This window comes from Stegodyphus dumicola, chromosome 3 (assembly GCF_044657685.1).
Source record: "Stegodyphus dumicola isolate Sdum_Otavi_A_Nest chromosome 3, ASM4465768v1".
Classification (NCBI taxonomy): Eukaryota; Metazoa; Arthropoda; class Arachnida; order Araneae; family Eresidae; genus Stegodyphus; species Stegodyphus dumicola.
In genome coordinates, this window is record NC_140770.1 from 27,774,822 (window position 1) to 27,796,666 (window position 21,845).

At 31.3% G+C, this 21,845-nt stretch overlaps 1 protein-coding gene across 1 annotated transcript; it reads left to right on the forward strand.

Moving 5' to 3' along the window:
- The first annotated feature begins 1,597 nt into the window (after window positions 1-1,597).
- LOC118194973 (uncharacterized) lies at window positions 1,598-20,056 on the forward strand. The gene is made up of 2 exons (XM_035366197.2): window positions 1,598-1,754; window positions 17,130-20,056. The coding sequence occupies exon 2, from the start codon at window positions 17,140-17,142 to the stop codon at window positions 17,842-17,844; it is 705 nt and encodes a 234-aa protein (XP_035222088.1). The 5' UTR covers window positions 1,598-1,754; window positions 17,130-17,139; the 3' UTR covers window positions 17,845-20,056.
- Window positions 20,057-21,845: the final 1,789 nt, after the last annotated feature.

The window sequence follows — 21,845 nt, forward strand, 5'->3', positions numbered from 1 at the left end:
CAACTACTTCGAGCGGGCTGACCACTACATAACAAAGGTATGCTAAGATGGTGGGAAAAATACCTTATATAGTGCCCCTTTTAAAGGGCGACTTGGGATTAGGGAACCCAATCGCCAAATTCAGGTGGTGGAAAATCATCATCCACCACCTTATTTAGTTCGGGCGTCACTCTAGAGACATTAGGAACTGAGAGAGATGAAAAATGAGCAATGCCCTCTACGGAACTCGAACTACGGACTTCTCGAATACGCGTGAGCGTGCTGACCACTACACCCAGAAGGCCTTCCTGGTGTAGTGGCGGGAGATATACCTTATAATATGAATGAAAATTATTCCCCATGAAATATGAAGTGAAATTTAGAAAGCAAATGTGTACTATTATGGTAATTATTATTTGTAATCTTTAAATAATCACAATGGAATTGTTAATTAAAATGCAAAGCTGAAGAATAAGCTAAGCGAATTATTGCTGATTCCTCAGAAAGATCTGCACTTATCAAGGGGAACTGGAACATTCTTAGACAACCATCAATAATTCATGAAAAGCACCTTTCATCATCTCATATATCTGAACAAATCCCTTTTCCAATTTTACATTTCTAATCAATTTTATAATTTCCGAATTTAAATCTTAAAAATTCAAATATGGGAAATAATTCTCCGACTCGCGGATGGATAATTAATTACAGTTAATTTCAAAAATAAATGTAGTAATCATACCAAAAATACTTAAAACTAATATATAATGAAAAAAGTATGAAAAACTGAAATAAAAACAAGAGGCAAATAAAAAGAAAAAACAAACAAATAAAATTCATATAAACCTGAAACGTTTTACACATAAATTTTCAGTTGCATTATTATTATTATATTTCTTGTTACATTCTATATTTATATATATTTCTAGTCACATTATTAGCATACAATTTAATACATCAATATTTGCATTAAATCCGTTCAATTTTTTGTTATTTTAAGGATATTTTTCTCATCGTTTAATGCTATCGTTCCGTTAATGTTGTCAAAATTAGCAGTGGGCAAACATAATCAAACTAAGCGATGCCTAATGTAGCACTTTTCACTGACGAATACAACACCGAAATAATGTTTTCAAAAAGACTTCTTCGTTTTTATCTCAGCGATTTTCCAATCATAAATAGCTTTCGCTTCCGGATTTAGGTGGTGCTTGATATTAAACATCTTAAAGTGAATTGCAAAAAATAGATTTTAATTTATAGGTATTTATGGAAATCATATTGCATCTGCTTTCATGCGAGAAAAGATACACTTCCTGCTGTCACGAAAATAGCAAAATGATTCCAAACGACTATTTCCGAATGACATTCGTCGGAGCAAGAAATTAGGAACTTCCTATCTGTTCCGTTTCCATTAGGTACTTTCATCACTATAGCAAGGAATGTATCCTTAAAAAAAGGAAACTGTTAACGCGATTCAAAGTTTACTCAGTAGGATTTCGAAGTGCTCGGATAAGGAATATTTTTTATGATTTGTTTTAATCTTCTAGTGTTTGATTCGTGGAGAGTAATAAAAAAAAAGGTGGGAATAGGGAGGTGGCGCTTCCTCGTGAAGATAGCTCCCTGCACGATCACGTTTTTTCCCTCTTCGAGTTATGACTTAAGAACTGCAACCGCGAGCGGTAGAAAGTCATTCTTTCACTCGATTTCAGTCATTAAAGATAGAATTCTCTACTCTTGGATTTAATTTTTTGGAACCTTTGTTGGTAAACAAAGAGGTAAGATTTCTCATTCTCATTTTCTTGTAATATTGCATCAGAAATTAAATTCTAAACTGAGGATAACTGGGAAAATTTATATAATTTCGCAATGAAAAGTATTTGGAACAGAAAATTATATATACTATACTTTTAGCATATTTCGATAGCAATTTTGATTCGATTATGATGGTTTGTTTAAACTGCAATTAATATATTTAACAAAAATTTCACGTAATAGTAATACCACTAATGACTTAATGATCTAATAGTAAAAAAAAATGCTTAATGATTGTGTTTACCTGATTCAGTTCCAAATGAAACTTCAAAAGATAAAAAGCAAGAAAATATAGTTGAAAAGTAATTTTATGTTTCGTGTTTTGCTTCCATTAATATTTTCTTGCGTTATCTGATTCAAAATTTTTTCTTAAAAAGTCTTCTATTTCAATATTTCCATTTTTCATAAAAATATTAAAGAAAATATTAAATAAGCGTTAATGATATTGATTGTTTTAATGTACTCAACAATATTACATTTTACAGACTGATCTTTATTAATAATTATTATTAAAAAATAATCAAGTTAAGAAAAAATAATATAAATTGTAACTTAAAATTAAAAGCAGGAAACAAAATAATTCAGTTCTCTAATTCGTATTCTCATTATTCTTAGCTTTATCACGATCAATATTCTTATTATTATATAAATCCGCATACTGATATTAAAAATATTTTTTAATGTTATTCAATAGACAATAATGGCGCTGCGTATTTAACAAAGTTCTACAATTAGTTTAAAAGCCGCATCTAAATTTCTACATGTATGATTCAATGGCATTTCTGTCTAAACCAACATTCAATCCAGTTTAAGAATAATTTATTAGCATACCAAATAAACTGATCTAATCTAGAATCTATTTAACATCTCTTTAGTAGCTTCCTGCGTCGAACAAATCGAAGTTCTAAAGTTTAAGTTTTTGGCACTTAGTGTTCTCTAAATGAATGAGTTTTTACTGATTTTTGTGTTCCCATTCAGAGGCCGAGAAAAGTGTCTATTCAAACCAGAATAAAACTAATATTAATTTTTATACATAACTTGTAAAATATTTTTATGAGTCAATAACAAAAGCGTAACGTCTAAATTTATATACACGGGAATGTAACTGTTATTTTCTCTCCAGAATTGATTTAAGTCAAAAAATATAATCAGAAACTGTATTATCTTCATAAAATTAACTCACACATTGCACTGTTTTCGTAATTTTTTATTTTTTAGTTATTATCACCCTTTCATCGTTTTTCTATCTAATAACATTTTATAGAATATTATCTAAGGAGAAAATAAAAAAAATAAGAGAATATAAAAATGTAGTCAACAATTAATTTTCCAGTTTTTTTTTTTTTTTTTTTTTTTTTTTTTTTTAAGTAGTCGAACTTTATAAGTAGTAAGTTTTTTCCCAGACTTTCTTAAATACTAATTCTTCGCGTTACTTAATAAAAATACTAATTAAAGCATCAATATGTAGAATATATTCATTAAAATTAAGATAAAGGGAAGATAAGTTAGTGACGAACTAATTTTTTCATTCGTAAAAGTTATACTTTTTATCATCTATCGCAGATGTCACATACAGATTTGGCAATTAAAATGTGTGGCTTTATATAGCATGCTACTATTTTACTCATTGACTGAATATTCCAATAAAAAAAGATGATATCTAAATTTAAATTAAATATATAACATAATCAAATCGATAGCCAACATAAAATTACGCGTAATTTATGAAAAAATAATTAACTTAAAAATAATTATATTCGGAAGATGTCACTTTTAAATTTAGTAAAATTACTGGCAGTTAAGCTAGAATATTTATTGAAATTGATTTTTTCGTCTAAAAATTAAACGTTCATCAGAATTGTTTATTTTTAATACAAATTGTGAAAAAATCAGTTTTAACTTATGTTTAGATGCAGGCATTGCGAAACATTATTAACGAAAGACACAGGGATATTTAATACAATACTTTTAGTATAATTTATTACTAATGTTTCTTACTTATAGATACGTTATGACTACTAACATCCTTTTTTTTATATTCGCGGTGTTTTTGAAAGCTAACCTAGCATTAAAAATTCCATAATTTTCCCATTGCCTAAAACTTTTCAGAGTCTTCCGTCATGAGTAATTTTATTTAATTAAAAAACTCGCTTATGAATCTAAAAATATAGGCTATTTTTCGTGAAGAAATTTTTAGATGCAATTAGTTTATATATGAAATATCATTTAAAAAAATTAATTCATAATAATTTGCTGAAAAATACTGAACATAATGCTGAAAAATACTGAACAGAGCAGAAAAATGATAGAGAGACTGTGATAGATTCATAAAAATGACGTTTAATTTATCAATTTGTTTACGAAGTTAAAATATGGAAATGAAAATTAAATTTTAAACAAATCTGTGGTGGACTTCCACCACAGATTTTTTTGCGCTACTATTAAATTATGCACAATTTTCTGAACTTCATTTAAATTTTTTCCTCGAATTATTCTAACTTAATCAACCGATCCCTCGAGGCAAGTTGAAAATGACATCAAAAATTGCAAATTTTAAAATTAAATACACAAGTCAATTTTTGTCGTACGGGAGTCAAAATTCCTGTATTTTTATTTTTTCCTACCGAGCATACAACTTTCCAAAATATAAATATCAGAACCTAGAGATAGCATTAAAAGTTAAAAAAAAGTTCCCCAAAAAGGTGTTATAGCAGTCCCGTATACAAATTTTCCATTCATCTACGGTTAATAGGTTTTTAGTTATGCGAGGTAGTACGTACGTACAGACGCCACGAAAAAATCCATTTTGAATCCGTTTTACAATCTATTTTGGAATAAAGAATCCTTTAGCCTGTCCGCAAGTACAGACTTTATTCAGAAAAATAGTCAAACTTTATTCGGGAACGATCAAAATTGATACTTCCGTTGAAATCTAGAACCCGAAATTTTTCGCGATTACATACTTCTTTTACTTCAATTTAGATTACATAAAATACTTTTTTTTTCCTTCTGTTAAACTCCATTTTCATAAATACTGAATATTATAATTCGATTAAAAATTGCATTTCTTCATACTGTTATACTAATAATATTTACTAGGCCTGATGAGCTATTCGTGCTCTGTATGTAGCCATTTTCGCTTCATATGTAATGTTAATTTTAACCTGCACAAAGGGAAAGGTTGACTGACTGCATTTCATTTCACCCATGTCGGCTGAGCTGCTCGTTTGTAATATTTAATCTCCTACACACTGTTAACGAGCAAAAAATTACCGAGCTAGAGGAAAGTCCACCATTTAAAAAGCTATTTGTTTTAAGGAAAAACTGCTGCTTTTTTTCAATGTAAGTTAATATGATTTTAGTTTCATTGGCTATTAAAATAATAAAATTATTATTATTATTTAAAGCAGTTTAATTTTATTCTGTATTCCAAACTCCTTCTTAAATATATACTTGTAAATTTTCCAGTACATATGAAAAATGCTGACATTGCTTCAGGAAAAGGAAAGGTCATGTTACTATACTAATCGAATGTTTAAAAGTGTCTCGAAATCGAATGTTCTTACTTTTGGTCTAACAAAAGTTAGGAGCTGCCATATAAAAATAATTAGTTAGCCGATAGAATATATAATACGTTTTGCAGATTAAAAATTGTTATCTGATGTGAAGAGCACCACATAACTCCCTTGTACATTACACACATTTTTTTGCTGCATTTCATTTAAATTTGCTTCCTCAAATTTCATTAGAAATATATTTCTTATTCAATTAATTCAGTTCTCACTTCGTGATAAGGCAAAAATACATGAACATTCAAATCATCTTCATTAAAAATTATAAAATACAGAAAAACATAAAACACCGAACACAGATAAAAAAATAATTTGTATTATTAAAATTAGAGATTCTAATTAAAAACCAGCAATTCCACCAGGGCAGGAATATAGATTTTTCGCTGAGTAAACTGAAAATTAATTTTGATCCCGCTTGGCATAAGACGCTGAACATGGTGCATACACTGACTTAATTCACAATCTTACTAAGAATTTCAAATGTAAACAAATAGCGACTACATTAGGCTTAGTACCACTTAAATAACTTTTAAGGTGCTGATAATTCTACAACTATTGCAGATAGATTAACATGGAGCCTTAACCTCCAGATTAAAAACCTTAACCTGGAGCATAAGAACAACAGAATTCAATCACTTTAAAGCAGCAAAGTCTTCACGTGTGGCGACATTTTCATAAGAGTAAAAACTGAGCTCATCGATGCGGTTAACAGAGTGGATATATATACGTCTGGTGAGGAGGATTGCAAACAATTATATTGTAGCCTCATATACAAAATTTAAACATTCTGAGACTACTCGTTTTTGAGGTATTCAAGATACATACATCACGAAAAATATCTCTTTTGAATCCATTTTAAATCTATTTTACAATCCGTTTTGGAACTTAAATATGTCCTTACGTACAAATGTCAAGCAAGAACAGCGTTCAAATGGATTCGAGAGCGGTCAAAATGGATATTTTCATTGAAACATTATACCCGAAATTTTTCGTGATTACAATACTTCCTTTATTTCGTAGAAGAAAGTAAAAAAGGACAGTTTTTACTGTGGCTCTATGGTAAATACGTTTAATTTTAAACCTATATAGTGTATAGAAGATTATTCGCATAGGTAATTTTCCTCTCCTCTTGCGGATAGCCTTCACAACCATATTTAAATAAGTCAACCGAACCTTTAATTTCATGCTGTTTGACTAAATTATGTAAAAAAATAAAAACGACATACTTATAAGGACTATTAAAAAAAGAGAGAGACAGTGAGCAAATTTCACTTTTTAGCATTTTTCTCGTTACATTACAGAATCGCACCATATACCATAAAGACAATTCTAATCAGAATTGAATTTCGAATTACTGTACAAATGTTCGTTTTAACTTGCTGAATTGTCTAAGGCTTACTGGCGTATGCATTAACAAGAAATCATGAAATTCCAGGAAATTATGATCTCTTGAAACATCAGATCACCTAAATTCAAAATAAATTTCTAAGATTTTTGCTCTGAATTCCATTGGAAAATTTTCATGCTGATACAATCTTTGTAATTAATTATTTAAAATTAAAAAGAAAGAAACTGCTTGAAAAAAATTGCTGTTGTTTTAAGCTTAATGATATATTTTGGAAGCTCACGTATAAAACAAGGTGATCAGACATCCTAACTTACGCAGAAGTGTCCCGAATTTTAAGACAGTATTCCGCGTCAAGATATGTTCCCATAAAATACTTCTCTGTAGCTTATGCTAGATCTGATGAACAGCAGGTGTGAGTTTTGCTGTAAATATGAACTCATTGTAAGAGTGCTGATATTTTTATGAGTAATAATATTTCACTAGTAAAGTAAATGTGTTTTATGGAAATAATTTTTCATACAACTCACGAGATTAAAAAAAAAAAGGAGTTTTAATTTTTCATACCAATGGTGAAAGCAGATCATTTCGCTATACAGTTTCGAGTTTAAAAATGTCGTAGAATGGAAGAATGTGGAGCTAGATTTCAAATTGGCAAGAAAATAATTTGATGAGGAGGTATGATTTTATAATGAATTACTCAACAAAATGTTATATTTAAAAAAATTGTAACCCCCAAAAACTTTCACCAGATAACTGGAGTAAATTGAAACGAATTTACTCCGGAAACGCATCAAGAATTTTCGCCATTTTCAAAATGGTTCTATTTAATCAAAAACTGATAGTTGAATTTCTTAAGTCTGGACTTGATTGAAACAAAAGCAACTACAAAGCTTAGAATTCCAACTGGAGATTGACGTACGGACTTTTTAACAATTACAAAATGCGTTATTGTTGTTCTGACTAATATCACTTGTCTGACATCATCATCAGAACAAGCGCACGAATTCTACCATAGCAAGAAATATATAAGATTACTTTTGTCGTTGGCAAAAACCTTGGGAGACCACCTTATAGGACTAAGGATCAAAGCGTTTTGATTACGGAGTACCTTTACAATTAATTAATTGCAAATAACTTCTACATCATCTTTAATAACAATTTTAATAAATAAGAGAAAGCGTTCGCTAAAGAAAGTCAGAGAAGCCATTATGGGCTTGAGAAAGGAGCTAGTTAAGAAGTCCGTATGGGTGACAGTATCATTTTGCTCAATTCCACTTCGATTTTGAAAGAAAGCACCAGTAGATGCGTCAGAGGGTCTCTCAACCACTGTGCCACGGCACTTTTGTGTGCCACTAAATTCTTGAAGTGTGCCGCCACTTTTTTAATTATTAATTATACTCCGAGAAAAAAAAATAAAATCCGAAACCGAATCATTCGGCTGTTTTATAGAAATATTGTTTTATAGAAAATTATAATATATATTGATACTATTTTATGGAAATAAACTATATATTGTTCATCGGAACGACGATTTCTCAAAATTTGGATTTACATTTACAATGGAAAACGATACAGTTTTTTTTTTTTTCCCGAGTGTCTGTTATGTGGTTGTAACTATCAAATAGCGCTATGGTTCCGAGCAAGCTCTAACATTACTTGCTGACTAACCATCCTTCGCTTACATCAAAGGACAACAGCTGCTTTCAAAAATCATTATCTGCAAAATTCAAACAAGTAAACGTTTTTGAAAACAACTTAGTATGTCTGAAAAAGCTCAGCTTCTTATGAAATACCCGAATTAATTGCAGTTAAATTAAATCTAATAATTTGACTGAAGAAATTATATTACCATCTTGTCCCAAAATTGTAAAAATAATGATTGATGGATCAGCAGATACCGATATTTGTAAAATAACACTTAAAAATGACACAATTCATCGAAGAATTAAAGGTACGTCTCGAAGTATTGAGGAAAAATATTGCAAAACCTCTTACAGTTCAAACTTTGCTCTACAAATAGACGAAACAACAGACATTACGGGAGAGTCACATTTAGTTGCATTTCGTGGATTCGTTCACAAAAATGATATAATTAATCCATTTTTATGCTGTCGTGAGTTATCTAATTGTACAGCCGGAAAACTTGTTTTCGATGTAACATGAACAAGAACATTTACAAGAAATTAAAGTTTTATGGAATTTATGTATTGGCATTTGCACAGATAGCGCTCCAACTATGACTGGACATATAAAAGAATTTGTGGCAAATGAGAAAGAAATGAATGCAGATATATTAGTTACCCGTTGTTTTTTAAATCGGGAAGTACTTATTACAAAATATCTGCCATAAAAATTAAAAATCGTGCTGAAACAATGTGTTAAATTGGTTAATTATATAAGATCAAAACCATTAAAAAGTCACTTATTTAGTAATTTATGCCAAGGTATGGAAGCGAAATACGAATCCTTGATACTGCACACGGAAGTAAGGTGGTTATTCAGAGGAAAAGTTTTATCTCGCGTGCTTGAATTGAAAAACGAGATGAAAATACTTTTTGATAGCTTTGTTCATTTGTTAAAAGGTAAAATATGGGGGGGGGGTTAAACTAGCTTACTTATCTAATATTTTTGTAATTTTGAATATCATAAATTCATGTATTCTAGGACCAACAGAAAATACATTAAATTCAACAGATAAACTGGTGGGATTAAAAAAAAATAACTTAATGGAAGAACAAAGCTCAGGATTGGGAAAGTTTGAGTCAGTTCCAAAAGACTCCTATAAAACTATTCATAAAATTGTCATTGACCATTTGACAACATTACAAGAGAGAGTTATTCATTACTTCCCAAATTCAGATATAAAAAATTTTATTGGGTTCGTAATCTATTTGTGATAACGGATACATCTGTACACGAATTAGCTTTGAATGAAGTGGAAGAACTAAATTCGCACTGTAATAATGGAGATTTAATTTCAAAACATTCGGAAGGGTCAATTAATTCATTTTGGATTAAAATTAGGGGCGATTATCCCATAATAGCCAAAAAAGCTTTAAAAATATTGTTACAATTTTCTAGTTTGCGTAAATTCAGATTTTCAGCATTAACAAATATAAAAATGATGGAGACTTTTGAATGTAGATGACGAAATGAGAGTGGCATTGTCATTTGTACGACCAAACATAAACGAAATTATCAAAAATCATCAAGCTCAAATTTCGCATTAAATGTATTCTTATAATTAATTTTTAATTAATTACTCAATAAACATTTTGTAGTCTTTGTCGTACATATTATTTTATTTAACATTGAAAATTATTATCATAAAATATTTTACGTAGTGTATTACAGATAAGTATAATTCTTTAAACTTATTTTACTGTTAGTGTGCCGCCAAATTTTGAAATTTTTAAAATTGTCCCACAAGAAAAGGTTGAGAATCTGATCTAGAGTGTTTCCATATAACGCAAAGACATTGCCTTTAAAAACATCTGCACCTTCTTCATGATACAAAGCCACTCCCTTCGATACGGAGTCACCAATTACTACCGTCGCTAACCACTATCCCGTTTGTGGGGGAGGGGCATTACAAAATGTAAAACTACTGAATCTTGCGCAATTTAGTCAATTGCTAAAAAGGAACATAAAATTCTTTAAAAAAATGGAGCAAAACACATGCATACACAGTGGAGCAATTTTAAATAAAGATTTTTAAATTTAATGGTAGTTCAGTACTTGATATTTCTTGGTTATTTCATGTCATTAAAAAAAATAATGGACTAAGAATACATAAATTATTTTTACGATGATTTCCCTAGTTTCTAAAACAGTTAAAAAAATAGGTGCAAAACGATATAAAATATTTTTTATTATAAATTGGTACAAAAAAAGCAGGGAAAGAAGTATTTTTATATTGAATTACGATGGGTACTAATACGTAAAGAAATTTAAAAAATAGTAATTGTTCACTGAAAATTTATCGGAATACTTCTGAAAGCGGCAGAAATTGGTTTTTCTCAATTTCAAATTAATCACCGAAATTACTTGCAAAAATTCTTAAAACACTCATTTAAAAATATGGATATATTTTTAGATTTGAAAAACAAAAAAAATCATTTTTGAAAAATTAATAATTTGAGAATAATAATCAAGTTTTCAAAATTCATGCATTTCGTTTTAGTACCACTTTAATATTAATGCAGTTTTGTATAGTTTTTAACACGCTATGAAAATGTTTTTACTTTATTAACTCTTTTAATCCTAAACTCATCTGAGATTATCATTGGTGCTAGTTAGAAAAAAATGTTTTACCTATTTGGCAGAAAACCTAACAGCAGTTTGAACTTTTTTATTTAATAAGTTAAGGATCAAATAATTGTCAAAAATTTGCGTCTGCTTTTTTTAAGCATCTCGAAGGAAATCGCATCAAGATATTTACTATTTTCAATTCTCAGATCCTGCAAAACAGGAAATGCTTTTTGAAAACTTGGAAATACTTTTCAAACCTCGTGTGCAAGTGACTCAGTGAAATAAATCTACTACTGCGACTTGAATAATTAATTCTTTTCTTTATTAAGTTAGGGAAGAGATCTCCAAGACGCGTTAATTTGCGATTTCTTTTTTTCCCCTTAAAAAGCTCTGGAGGACTTATTCTACAAAACTAATTCTTAAACTTAAAAGGTCTGACTTAACTGCTTAGCTCAAAATTGTGTGTGATCTTAAGCCAAAATTAGATATCAAGGTAAGATTACAATTTCTTGATAACCTTATAATACTGGTATTTCTTAATTTTCTTAAGATTTTTTTTAATTTTCTGAAAAGTTACTAGTAAGTTATTTAGTGTTAAACCAATCCGGATTCTAGTTGTAAGGTTTATATTGATTAACCCATTATCTTATTACCTAATCTGTATTATCATTTCTACTTTCGTTAGCTCTCACCAGGATTAAAATTAGATATGTGCATCTAAAGAGTAAAGATTTTGAAATATAGAAGAGGAGCTTTGGTAGCAATGTTGATCACTGTATCACTTTTCTCGCCCAGCTCTGAGAATTACGTTGGAACGGCGTCAGCCCTTTTGCTAGCCAAATTGCTTGCGCATATTAGTTTAGGTTGAGCCAACGCTTGGTAAGCTTTTATTTGTGAACCTCCAAAGTTAAACTAATTTCAGCTTTAATTTGCATTTTATATAAGATGAATCCCACAAGCTGCGGAATATCTTCTGTAAGCATAATCGTGCATTTGTTAAATTCAAAGTTTTAATAAAAAGGTTTGTTTAAACTTTCTTCTTAGTTAGTATTTGCTTGCAGCGAAGAGCCGGTAAGTTGCCTCTAGCAGTCTCATTCGGAATCAAATTTTTAAATAATAATAAACAATAATCATTTTTGAGTTATGCGAGACATATACATGCATACGTACATACATACATACAGACGTCACGAAAAAATCCCTTTTAAACTCCTTTTAAATCCACTTTGCAATCCGTTTTGGAAAAAAAGAGTCCTTTATTCTGTCCGAACGTACAGATGTCAAGCAAAAATATCGCCTCAATTGATTCGGGAATGGTCAAAATGGATATTTTTGTTGAAATATAATACTCGAAATTTTTCGCGATTGCACTACTTCCTTTACTCCGTACAAGAAAAGAATACAAAAATTGTTTCATAAATTCTCAAATGCTACCGAATTAAATGTATTTTGCTTTCTTTTTAATGAAAAGAAGAAATAATGTTATACTTTTCTAATAGTGTAAACTCCACTGAAATAAAATTCGATGACGAGAAAAGTAAAAGTCTCTTATTTACATTGCACCTACAAAAAGGAATTTCACCTAGAAAAAAAAATTTTTTATCTGTATTTTACCGTTTTCGACATGAGATGCAATCCTACTTAAGCCGAGTTCTACTGTACTGCATCTCAATTCTTTCAGAAACATTGTTGCCTTCAGAAACTCAGAAAGTTCCCACTGTGTTACTGACGCCTTTGGCATTCAAATTAAATGCTGCTATTTCACGCTAATATTGCTTTCAATCGTTTAAACAATTCTTCTAAAATGGGACTGCAAACACCTTTAGGCGCTTAAGTTTTTCAGTTATATTATTATTCACTCTTATTTTACCAGCTCATTTTACATAATTTACCAATATTTATTCGCTGAGCAATCCAGCAGTATCAACAACACTTCCATCTGTCTAATATTTACCAACCGTTTCTTCGGAATTCATTGTTTGAGAGGAGGAAAACATGCGGCGATAATTTCCCATTAATAATATTTCTTCAGGCTGACTGTGTTGCCAATGACTGTATACAAATGTTATTGACATTCAAAATGAAAATTCTCCAAAGGTTTCTTCGCAAACTTTCAAAGTAAATGTCATCTGGGCGACTTAGATTAGTGCTTAGATCTGTACAGCACTTCCAACAAACTAATTACCAGTAATTAATTGTACCAGTAATGCGCGTACTAGCAATTATTTAAAATGTGCAACATATATAGGTTTGGAAACATAGGTTTGTAAGATGCAATGTCCGTTGACATCTCAAAGATGGTATGTGTAGAATATAAATATATATATATACGTATTTTATATTTCTTATTTTTATTCGCATCTAAGCAAAGTAAAATCTTAAAGCCCTTTAGTAAAGTATTTTATAAATAATGACTCTTTGACACCCATTTGAAATGCGATTTCGTGCACCTTCGTACTTCTTAAAAATTTATAGAAAAACCCTAAATAGTTATCTACTGAGGTAAATAGTATATAGATTCTGAAGCTATAAATGTGCATAATAATCGTTTTAAATATATTTATTTTATTCTAAACTGAACGGGTTTTAAATTGCATCAGGTGGACTCATTATTAAAAATAATATTAATAATAATAAAATAAATGAATCTTTAAGTTGTAAGGATTATGTTAATTTTATTAACAGTTAAATTTTAAGTTAAAGTTCCTTTCCTGTCAAATTCTTAACTTCAACTTACTACTTCCGTCCAGAACGTAGTTTTGGAATCTTGCTGAATATTTAATGAGGAGAAGCGGTATTTAAACCACAAAATTACTTACTAAGTCAGAGAGAATCAGTTTCTGATTTACGCGCGTCTGCCTTTTTGGCCACTCTCTCTCTCTCAAAGCTGTTATTACGCTCGGCCGTACTCAGGCCCTTGCTAAGCTTCGTAGTTAAATAAGTTAAGGGGCCAACTCGATTTGAACCTTGATAGCTTCGGCTATACTTCTTTAGTTAATCTTAGTTTTAGTTTAATTCTTAGTCTTTTAAGTTCAAGTCCAAGTGCGGGCTTTGCTTGTACACTCCCAGGTGGAGTTTTGTTAAATCTTATTGGAATAATAAAGGGTTAGATACCCTTCTATCTTGTTGTGTCTTGTCACCGAACTCAAGCGATTATTTGCTTATCAGTTCTTAGATTCTTCACTTCCAACATTAACTTAGAATTCCAAAGTGAGGAACTCTACAAAGTATCTAAAACGTAGTATCTTGGTTACGTGATTATGAAAAAATGCACAAGAACTATCTGTTTAACGAGAGGAATGTCTTCGTGGAGGACTTTCTGAGGGAAACTGCTTCGTTAGTTAGAAAGTTACACATGAAAAAATCACAAAAACCAAACATGCGAGCAGACCATTAGCCTGGGTTCGAACTCACGACAAACTCCCAGTATGAGGTAGTGTTTATCCGTTCGGCCACTTGTGGGGCTTAGTTAATTGCCATTAGTCGCTCAATTTGTTACAGTTTACAGTTTTTACAGTTTGAAAGAAAAACTAAAGCTTCTCTGTTACATCAAACGGGAACAGTGATTTACGGGCTTTGCGGAATATATTTAAAGATCTTAATTTTACAGACATTTAATAGAAACGCTTGCAACCTCACATAGATGATGAGTGACAGAATAGTGTAGCACAATATAACATAATAATAAAAAAATTTAGAATGTTTCCGCTAAAGATGTATCTTACCTCAAAATAGCAAAACATAGGCTGGTTCAAAGCTGACAGAGAGAATTATGCAGGAAAGCCCACGATACGTGTAATTTATGAACCGCATGCAAAGCTCCAAATTCCTGGATCTTATGATTTCCAAATTTTTAATATCAAATCCGCATTCGAGAGGCATGCGGCGGCATATACAATTGGCAATATTTTCTTGCAAGCACGTAAAACCGGTAAAATTTTCAAATTATTCGTTTTTAGTCCAAAGGGATTTGAATCCCGAAGGACTATTAGATTCGTTTTGGCATTTTGCGTCGGACGGATAAATGTCGGTTCACTTTTCAAACTGTTGCCATAAAATGTTAGAGTCCTGCATTATATTTGAAGAAATTAAATAATGAAAATCTGCGTAAATGTATGTATATTTCTCACATTGTCATAAAATAACGGTACATAGAGTCATCGAATTTTGAATAACGTAATCCTCCAACGAATATGAGCATGTGGAAGACCAAATTTGAAATTTGTTTTATGATCGATTTCCTATTTTTTAAAACTTTGACGAATTTTTGATTAACAAACTCAAGGATTTCAAAGCGAGCAATGGCAACGTTGTGCAGAAAAAACATTTTTATCTCCAGCGCGTGAGTCTCTATATCGGAAATTCTAAAGATATGCTCGTTTTAAAACTATTTTGCGATATTGCTGTTGCACTGGATCTTATGGTTTAAGTGCGAGGAACATGATATTTAATAAAGAAAGGTAACACACAAAATGTTAAAAAACGCCCGTTTGGACGTAATTTAAAATCTGAAACATTTCAGATTTTTTTTTTTTTTTCCGGAACTGATAATTATGTACGTGATGTAAAAGTATGACCAAAAATTCATCAACTGCAGCTAAATATCTGTCATCTGCTATTTGTGCTTTGTATTAAATACCTCGTAACAGAAAGATGATGTTCATAGAAGTTCTGGAAAAATATTTCCTTTATTGCATGTGAATACCATAAAACAGGTAAAATACATTATGAAAATAAGAATTTTTATCATAGATTTGTATTAAGAAGGCCAGAAAAATTTTCGTTTACGTCAGTAGTTATTTTGGGGCAAGAATTATACGTTCAGTGTGATTTTCTTGAAGCTATTAAAATTCTACGCCTTATTAAATTCTAGAACTGAGTATGACCCCGGATGCAGAGTAGTTTTCCATTCTAGAAAATACAACGAATTTATATTTTTGAAGGTATTTTGCAAATGTTCCATAGTAAAGGCAATTTAAATAATGGAAATGCCATACCATAGTCCCCTATGGGAATAAGCATGTTTTCCTCTAAACGTGAAAGTTAAATAAATCATGTTGAATATCATGTAACCTCTAACGTGAAAGTTAAATAAATCATGTTGTACTTGTTACTAATCTTACTTGTGTTACAAAAGTCAGTACAAGCCTAGCCCGACTTTAGCTCAGTTCTGCCCCGAAGTTTCGAGAGACCCCATGCTCTTTCCCTACCACCAATCTCTCGAGAGGACTTTCCGCTCGCCGCATATTTAGAGTGCCCCCATACCGCAAGCATAGACACCACACATTTACAAACATCCATCCAGATTCCTCCCAGATTTGAAACCGGGTTCTTCGGTATGCAGTCAGAATCACTAACCACTATCTCTGTTGGACCGCTAAATAAACCATGAATAACCTCAGTATCCTTTAGTCATGCAAGTAAGGTGCGATGATAGAATGATGTAATGCAATGATGGAACTACCTTCCAGAAGTGCGTTTTACTTCAGAAACCATAATCATAAACAGAGCAATATTTTCAACATCTGATAAAACAGTGGTTTTCAACCTTTCGTGCCCCACGCTTTCCTTTCACAACTGCTGGGGAATTCATTCCCCCCCTTCTAACAAAAATTCAAAAAATGCGCATACTTTTATTTAAATTTATATAACTTTTTAACATGTTATATAAATCAAAAAAGAAATTATACAGAAAATGTTAATAAGTACTGAAAATTGAAAAAAGTAGTTCTTTATATTCATAAACGAAAACTAGATACTCAACAGGTAAATAAAAAGATAGCGGCATTTCCTCCCGAAACTATGGAACTCCCACTCTGGCTGAGAACCCCTGGGATAAAAGCTATAAAAAAACAACAATTATTTGCTCTTCAGCAAAGAAATAACATTAAGCTATAAATAATTTAAGAAAGATAGTATTCCAAATGCATACATAATCTATTAGACCAGTAATGAAAAAGAACTATTGCTACATTTAAAAGCGTACATGATTACAATGTTTTAACACTTTTAATCGTTTTACATAATTTACGATTGCAATGTTTTAACACTTTCAATCGCTTTGCTTGCATAACATGTCAATTTTTGTATTTTTCAGAATCTAATTAATTATGGGTAGTCTTATATTCTGCATAAAGCTAATTTCAAAATTTTAATTTTATTTTCAGAATAAAGATAATGGCCCAGAATATCAGAAAGTTAAGTATTCTTCTAGTAGCTGTTCAGCTACTTAACATTTGCAAGCCTACGTCAGCTGGCCTTGGTATATTTGGTATGGGAGGTGGAGGTGGAGGGAGTACTGAAGTTGCAGAGATTTTGGCTGCTGGTCTAATAACTAAGCTTTTGATGGAAGAATATTCAAGTGGAGGATCAATGTTCCGGTCTTTGCGTCATAATTTGCTGAGTGGCTACAATTTTCATCCTCCACGTCATTACCCTCATCCTATGATGTTACCTCGGTTCCCTATGATGAACCACTACGCTTTACCCATGATGCATCGTCCTCGATATGTTATGAATCCAGCTATGTTGCACCAGGCTCGTACACAAGCTCTTGCTTCCACCTTAAATGAAGAAATTCGGGCTCTACAAGCGTCCGAAAGCTATCTGGATGCCATTTTAGCTACAGCGCCCTCTTCTGAATCTTCTTCTTCTTCCATTGAGGAATTGTTGACGGAGGAAGATACCCTTCCCACAGCACTGTTATTGAGTGCTTCTAATCTCGTGACACCAGAGCGGTCTTTGGAAGACCACCACCACCACCAAATTCCAGTTCCCGATACTTATGAAACTGCTGCCAGCGAAAATGAATCGCGGTATATTTTACCACGAATTGTCAGGCATTTCGTTCAGAGACTGATGAGAAGAGCAGAACATAATTAATATATTCTGTTTTCAACTGCATGCATTATACACATTCATTGCAATTCTGATTTCATACCTAACGATTGATATGAGAGATTAGAGATGATTAGTTTTACTTGCGTAGATTTGTAAACAATCCCTAACTTTAAATGCATTGACACTAAACTTTTTTTTTCCCTTTTGAAAACATTTTCAAAAAAGCAAGAGCTAGTGAAAATAAATTCATTAGAATTTTATACAAAATTTCCAAATTAGGTTATTAATTATTACCAAATTAGGTTAAAACGTATTTATATTTTTTCTACATGGCTTATATATATCTTAACGTAAAGTATTGCTATTTTTATATCTTTTACAAACCGAGCAATGAATTACAAATTTATATAAAGTTTTCTCTTCATAATTAACACACATACACTACTGTAGATGTTCTGATTACCTAAATTTACAATTTACAGTACCTTTACTACTTTACAGCCTTTTAGATATGAGAATATTTTATCGGTACTTTTTCGTTTCGCCGGCGCAAATCTCGCCAAGCAGACTTTATTGGCGACAACATACAGTATACACATAAAAAATATTAAAAAAATGTTAGTTCTGAGAATTCCTTTTTCGAAGGCATAAACATTTTAATATCGCTTAAAATTTTATAAAAAGCCAATAAATAAAGACAATAAATTTGTAAAAAGACATTAATTTAAGAATTTACTATGCTTTCATGGTTCAACATCCTGATTCGCCGGTTTATATCACGTGACACTAAGCGATCTCATCTCACGTAAACTACTCTACAAAAATCTAATGCTCTCAGTAATTATCTACATTAATTTCAAGTTAAATCTTAATTTGGAACACAAGTTTAAATGCAAGAAATATTTCAATTCGTACGAATAGCTTACTCAGAAATTATGTAAAACTGCAGTGCTTTACTTTGCTAATGCATTCTCGTTAGAATTGATGAATTTAACACTTGACTTTACCTTTTCTATATTTTCGGCTTCGGGTTAAGCGCTGTGATTGCATCCTGATTGACTTAATTACCGAAAATGGCCTTAGACATAAAACTGAACTATCTGATAAAAATTCTATGTAATGATATGCCAGTATTGAAAGAAACAATCAATCTGATAAGAAAAAGCTGCGACTTGTTTTGAAAATGAGGCTTAAAAGGTTACCAGCGAGAATATTCCGTTTGGCATCGGTTGTACCATTATTGGCGACTTTATCGCTTGCGCCGGCAAAACGGAAAAGTACCTATTTATCTAATTATTATTCTTTTTAAAAAAAGGCAGGAAGAAACCTTCTATCCAGGAATTACCGTTAAAAGAACTGGTTTACAGTTACTCCTAATGACCCCTGGGCATAAGCTAACGACTGGCAAAACTCTTGTTTCATGACCATAATAAAATGTTCAGATTTGATCTGACTACATGTTCAAATCTGAACGATTAGAACATAGCGATCCGGAGAATCAATCGAAACACTAGCACCACGAAGTAGATCAAATATCAGACCACATAGCAGCTCTCTTGCGGCAGCTGTGGAGTATTTGACTGCCACGTAGTATTAGATCCATGATCGAAACCCAGGGTCGTTCAAGGTCATCGACAATACGCATCCTGCACATCTCATCAGTGATAATATACGGCAAAACGAGCGAGCAACACAAGCAAGCCTCACACCTCGGGTTAGCCAGAGAAACAACAATAAAACAAAGATTTCTTCTAAAATTTCAATGATCCCCTTTAAATATTTGCAAAAAATATTCACTAAAATGAAATTAAATACATTTTCATGATTTTCAAATTTATAGTCACTAGCGCAGATACTAAAATATTACGACAATAATATTCTAATATTAATCTGTTCATATGACATTAAAATCTAATCTCTCATGTCAATCCTATCCATAATAAAAATTCATCATTGTTTGCAATAGTTATAGAGTTTATATCGTTATAGAATTTTATATTTTTATCAGAGTGTTTATTTCCATCCACATGCTGCTGCAGAATCTAACTTGTGATGTATGCAGTGGCTTCTATCACATTGTCAAAGATGTAATGAAAGTTTATAGTTTTAAGCAATTTGTTCATTGTAGATGTTGTTGAGTGCCTAACATGTGTATCTCAACTTTCTGTAAAGAGAAATACTGTAAATATGTAAATATGTAAAGAGAATGTAGATATCTGTAAAAATATTCAAATATATATATTTCTTGAAACGATTTCTGTCTCTTTCTATTATATTTTAATGAATATTTTTTCTATTATATTTGGAAATTATATATGAAACAATACGTAACACCTCTGACCCAATCACTTAATTTTATTAATAAACTTAAATCTTTGAAATCAAATGGAAGTATTAACCATGGAAAATAATTTTCACTTACAATTTATGGAACATACCATATTTCTTCAGTATTTTCCCTCTAGTTTTTAACGCCAGGTCCTGAATTTTTTTTTAATTATGAGCGTAATTTTCTCCTTCTTCGGTGCGTTCAGAGAACGAGCTCCCCTAAATTTTCAAATGGATTCGATCACTTAGTGATTGTTCTCATCTTACTAAGAAAAACATACCCTTGCAAACTACCTGCGAAGGACACGCCGAACTTTCCACGACAAAATTAATAAAAAAAAGGTGGGATTGCGGTAAGGAGCACAAACAGCATGAAAGATGATATTAAACAAAAGGAACTACCCTTACCACACCTGAAATAAAAGTATATCAAACTGAAAGAAATTATGAAGGACTATACTTAAGGATACCCAAAAACAACTGGAACGGCAACACTGTAAGTGAGTGTTTCTTAATTACTTATCGCACTTCTAAGCCTTAAATCAGGATTTCTGGCGCTTATTTGCCAGATGACATTACGCTAAGACGTGAGATTTGTCTTCAGTTCTGACAAATAGGTATTTCTCGATTCGTCATTCTGCCATTTTTGTGTTGTAAGATTATAAAAAACAAAGAATTTGGGTGAAATTTTGCTTTTCCTTGAGAAATTGCAGTTGAGACTTCTGTTATGATTCTTCAAACTTTTAAGATGATGCTTTGAGTAAATCACAAGTGTACGAGAAGTTTTCAGATTTCTCAAATGGCGACAAGTCGTAGCAGTTTGAAGACTACTATGACTTGGACATTCGTTGACTAATGGAAATGAAAAAAAACATTGAAAGGAAAACTCGCGACATGTTACTAATGGAGACCTGTCGAAAAATCATTCAACAAATTTCTGAAGAGATCCTTTCTGTCCTACAGTTCTTGCAATACACAGTAAAATGCATGTTTACTTTCTGAAATATGATTTAAAAATCAGCTTTACAGTAGATGCGGCTTAAAGTGATCATGCTTGTCCACGGCTATACAGTCAAAAGTCGTTAATCCGGACTCGTCGGGACTTCGGCGATTCCGGATTATCGATTTTTCTGGATTATAGATCATCAGTTTAAATCTTGTAAGATGGCATGCAGAAATTCTAAAATTAAAAATATGAAACCGTAATTTATGAAATAAAGAACAATTATGATCTAAAGGTATCAAAATTTACAAAAAAAAAAAAAAAAGCTTAATATTTATTTGTTTATTTCATTAAACATTTCTTTCAATGTAAGTTGTTTAAGTTGCTTCGTTTTATATGATAATACTTTCTCTTTAATTCTATAAACAGACATAATTTCTTGTTCAGTTACAAAGTTCCGCTGTTCAAGTCCCGTTAATTGCTGTGCCGAGAATACCGACTAACTTGTCAATCGAAATTTTTTCGTTTTCACTAACCTCTCTGTCACATTCTTCATGTCTTTATCCATTTTTTGCAGCAATTCCACTTTTTGTTTGATGGACATCGAAACATACTTTCGTTTTGTAGATCCTTTGGGAGCTCCAGCATCGGAAATTCTATTTGACATAATCGAAAGTTCAAGTTTACTTTTATAAAATTGCTCTTACAGTCTGCAAAAAATAATAAGCGAAATCCAATTCGAAGATTAAGGAACAACGCAATCATTAACATT

Excerpts from the sequence above, each read along its gene's own strand:
- LOC118194973 (XM_035366197.2), top strand. The coding sequence starts at position 17,140 with ATGGCCCAGAATATCAGAAAGTTAAGTATTCTTCTAGTAGCTGTTCAG.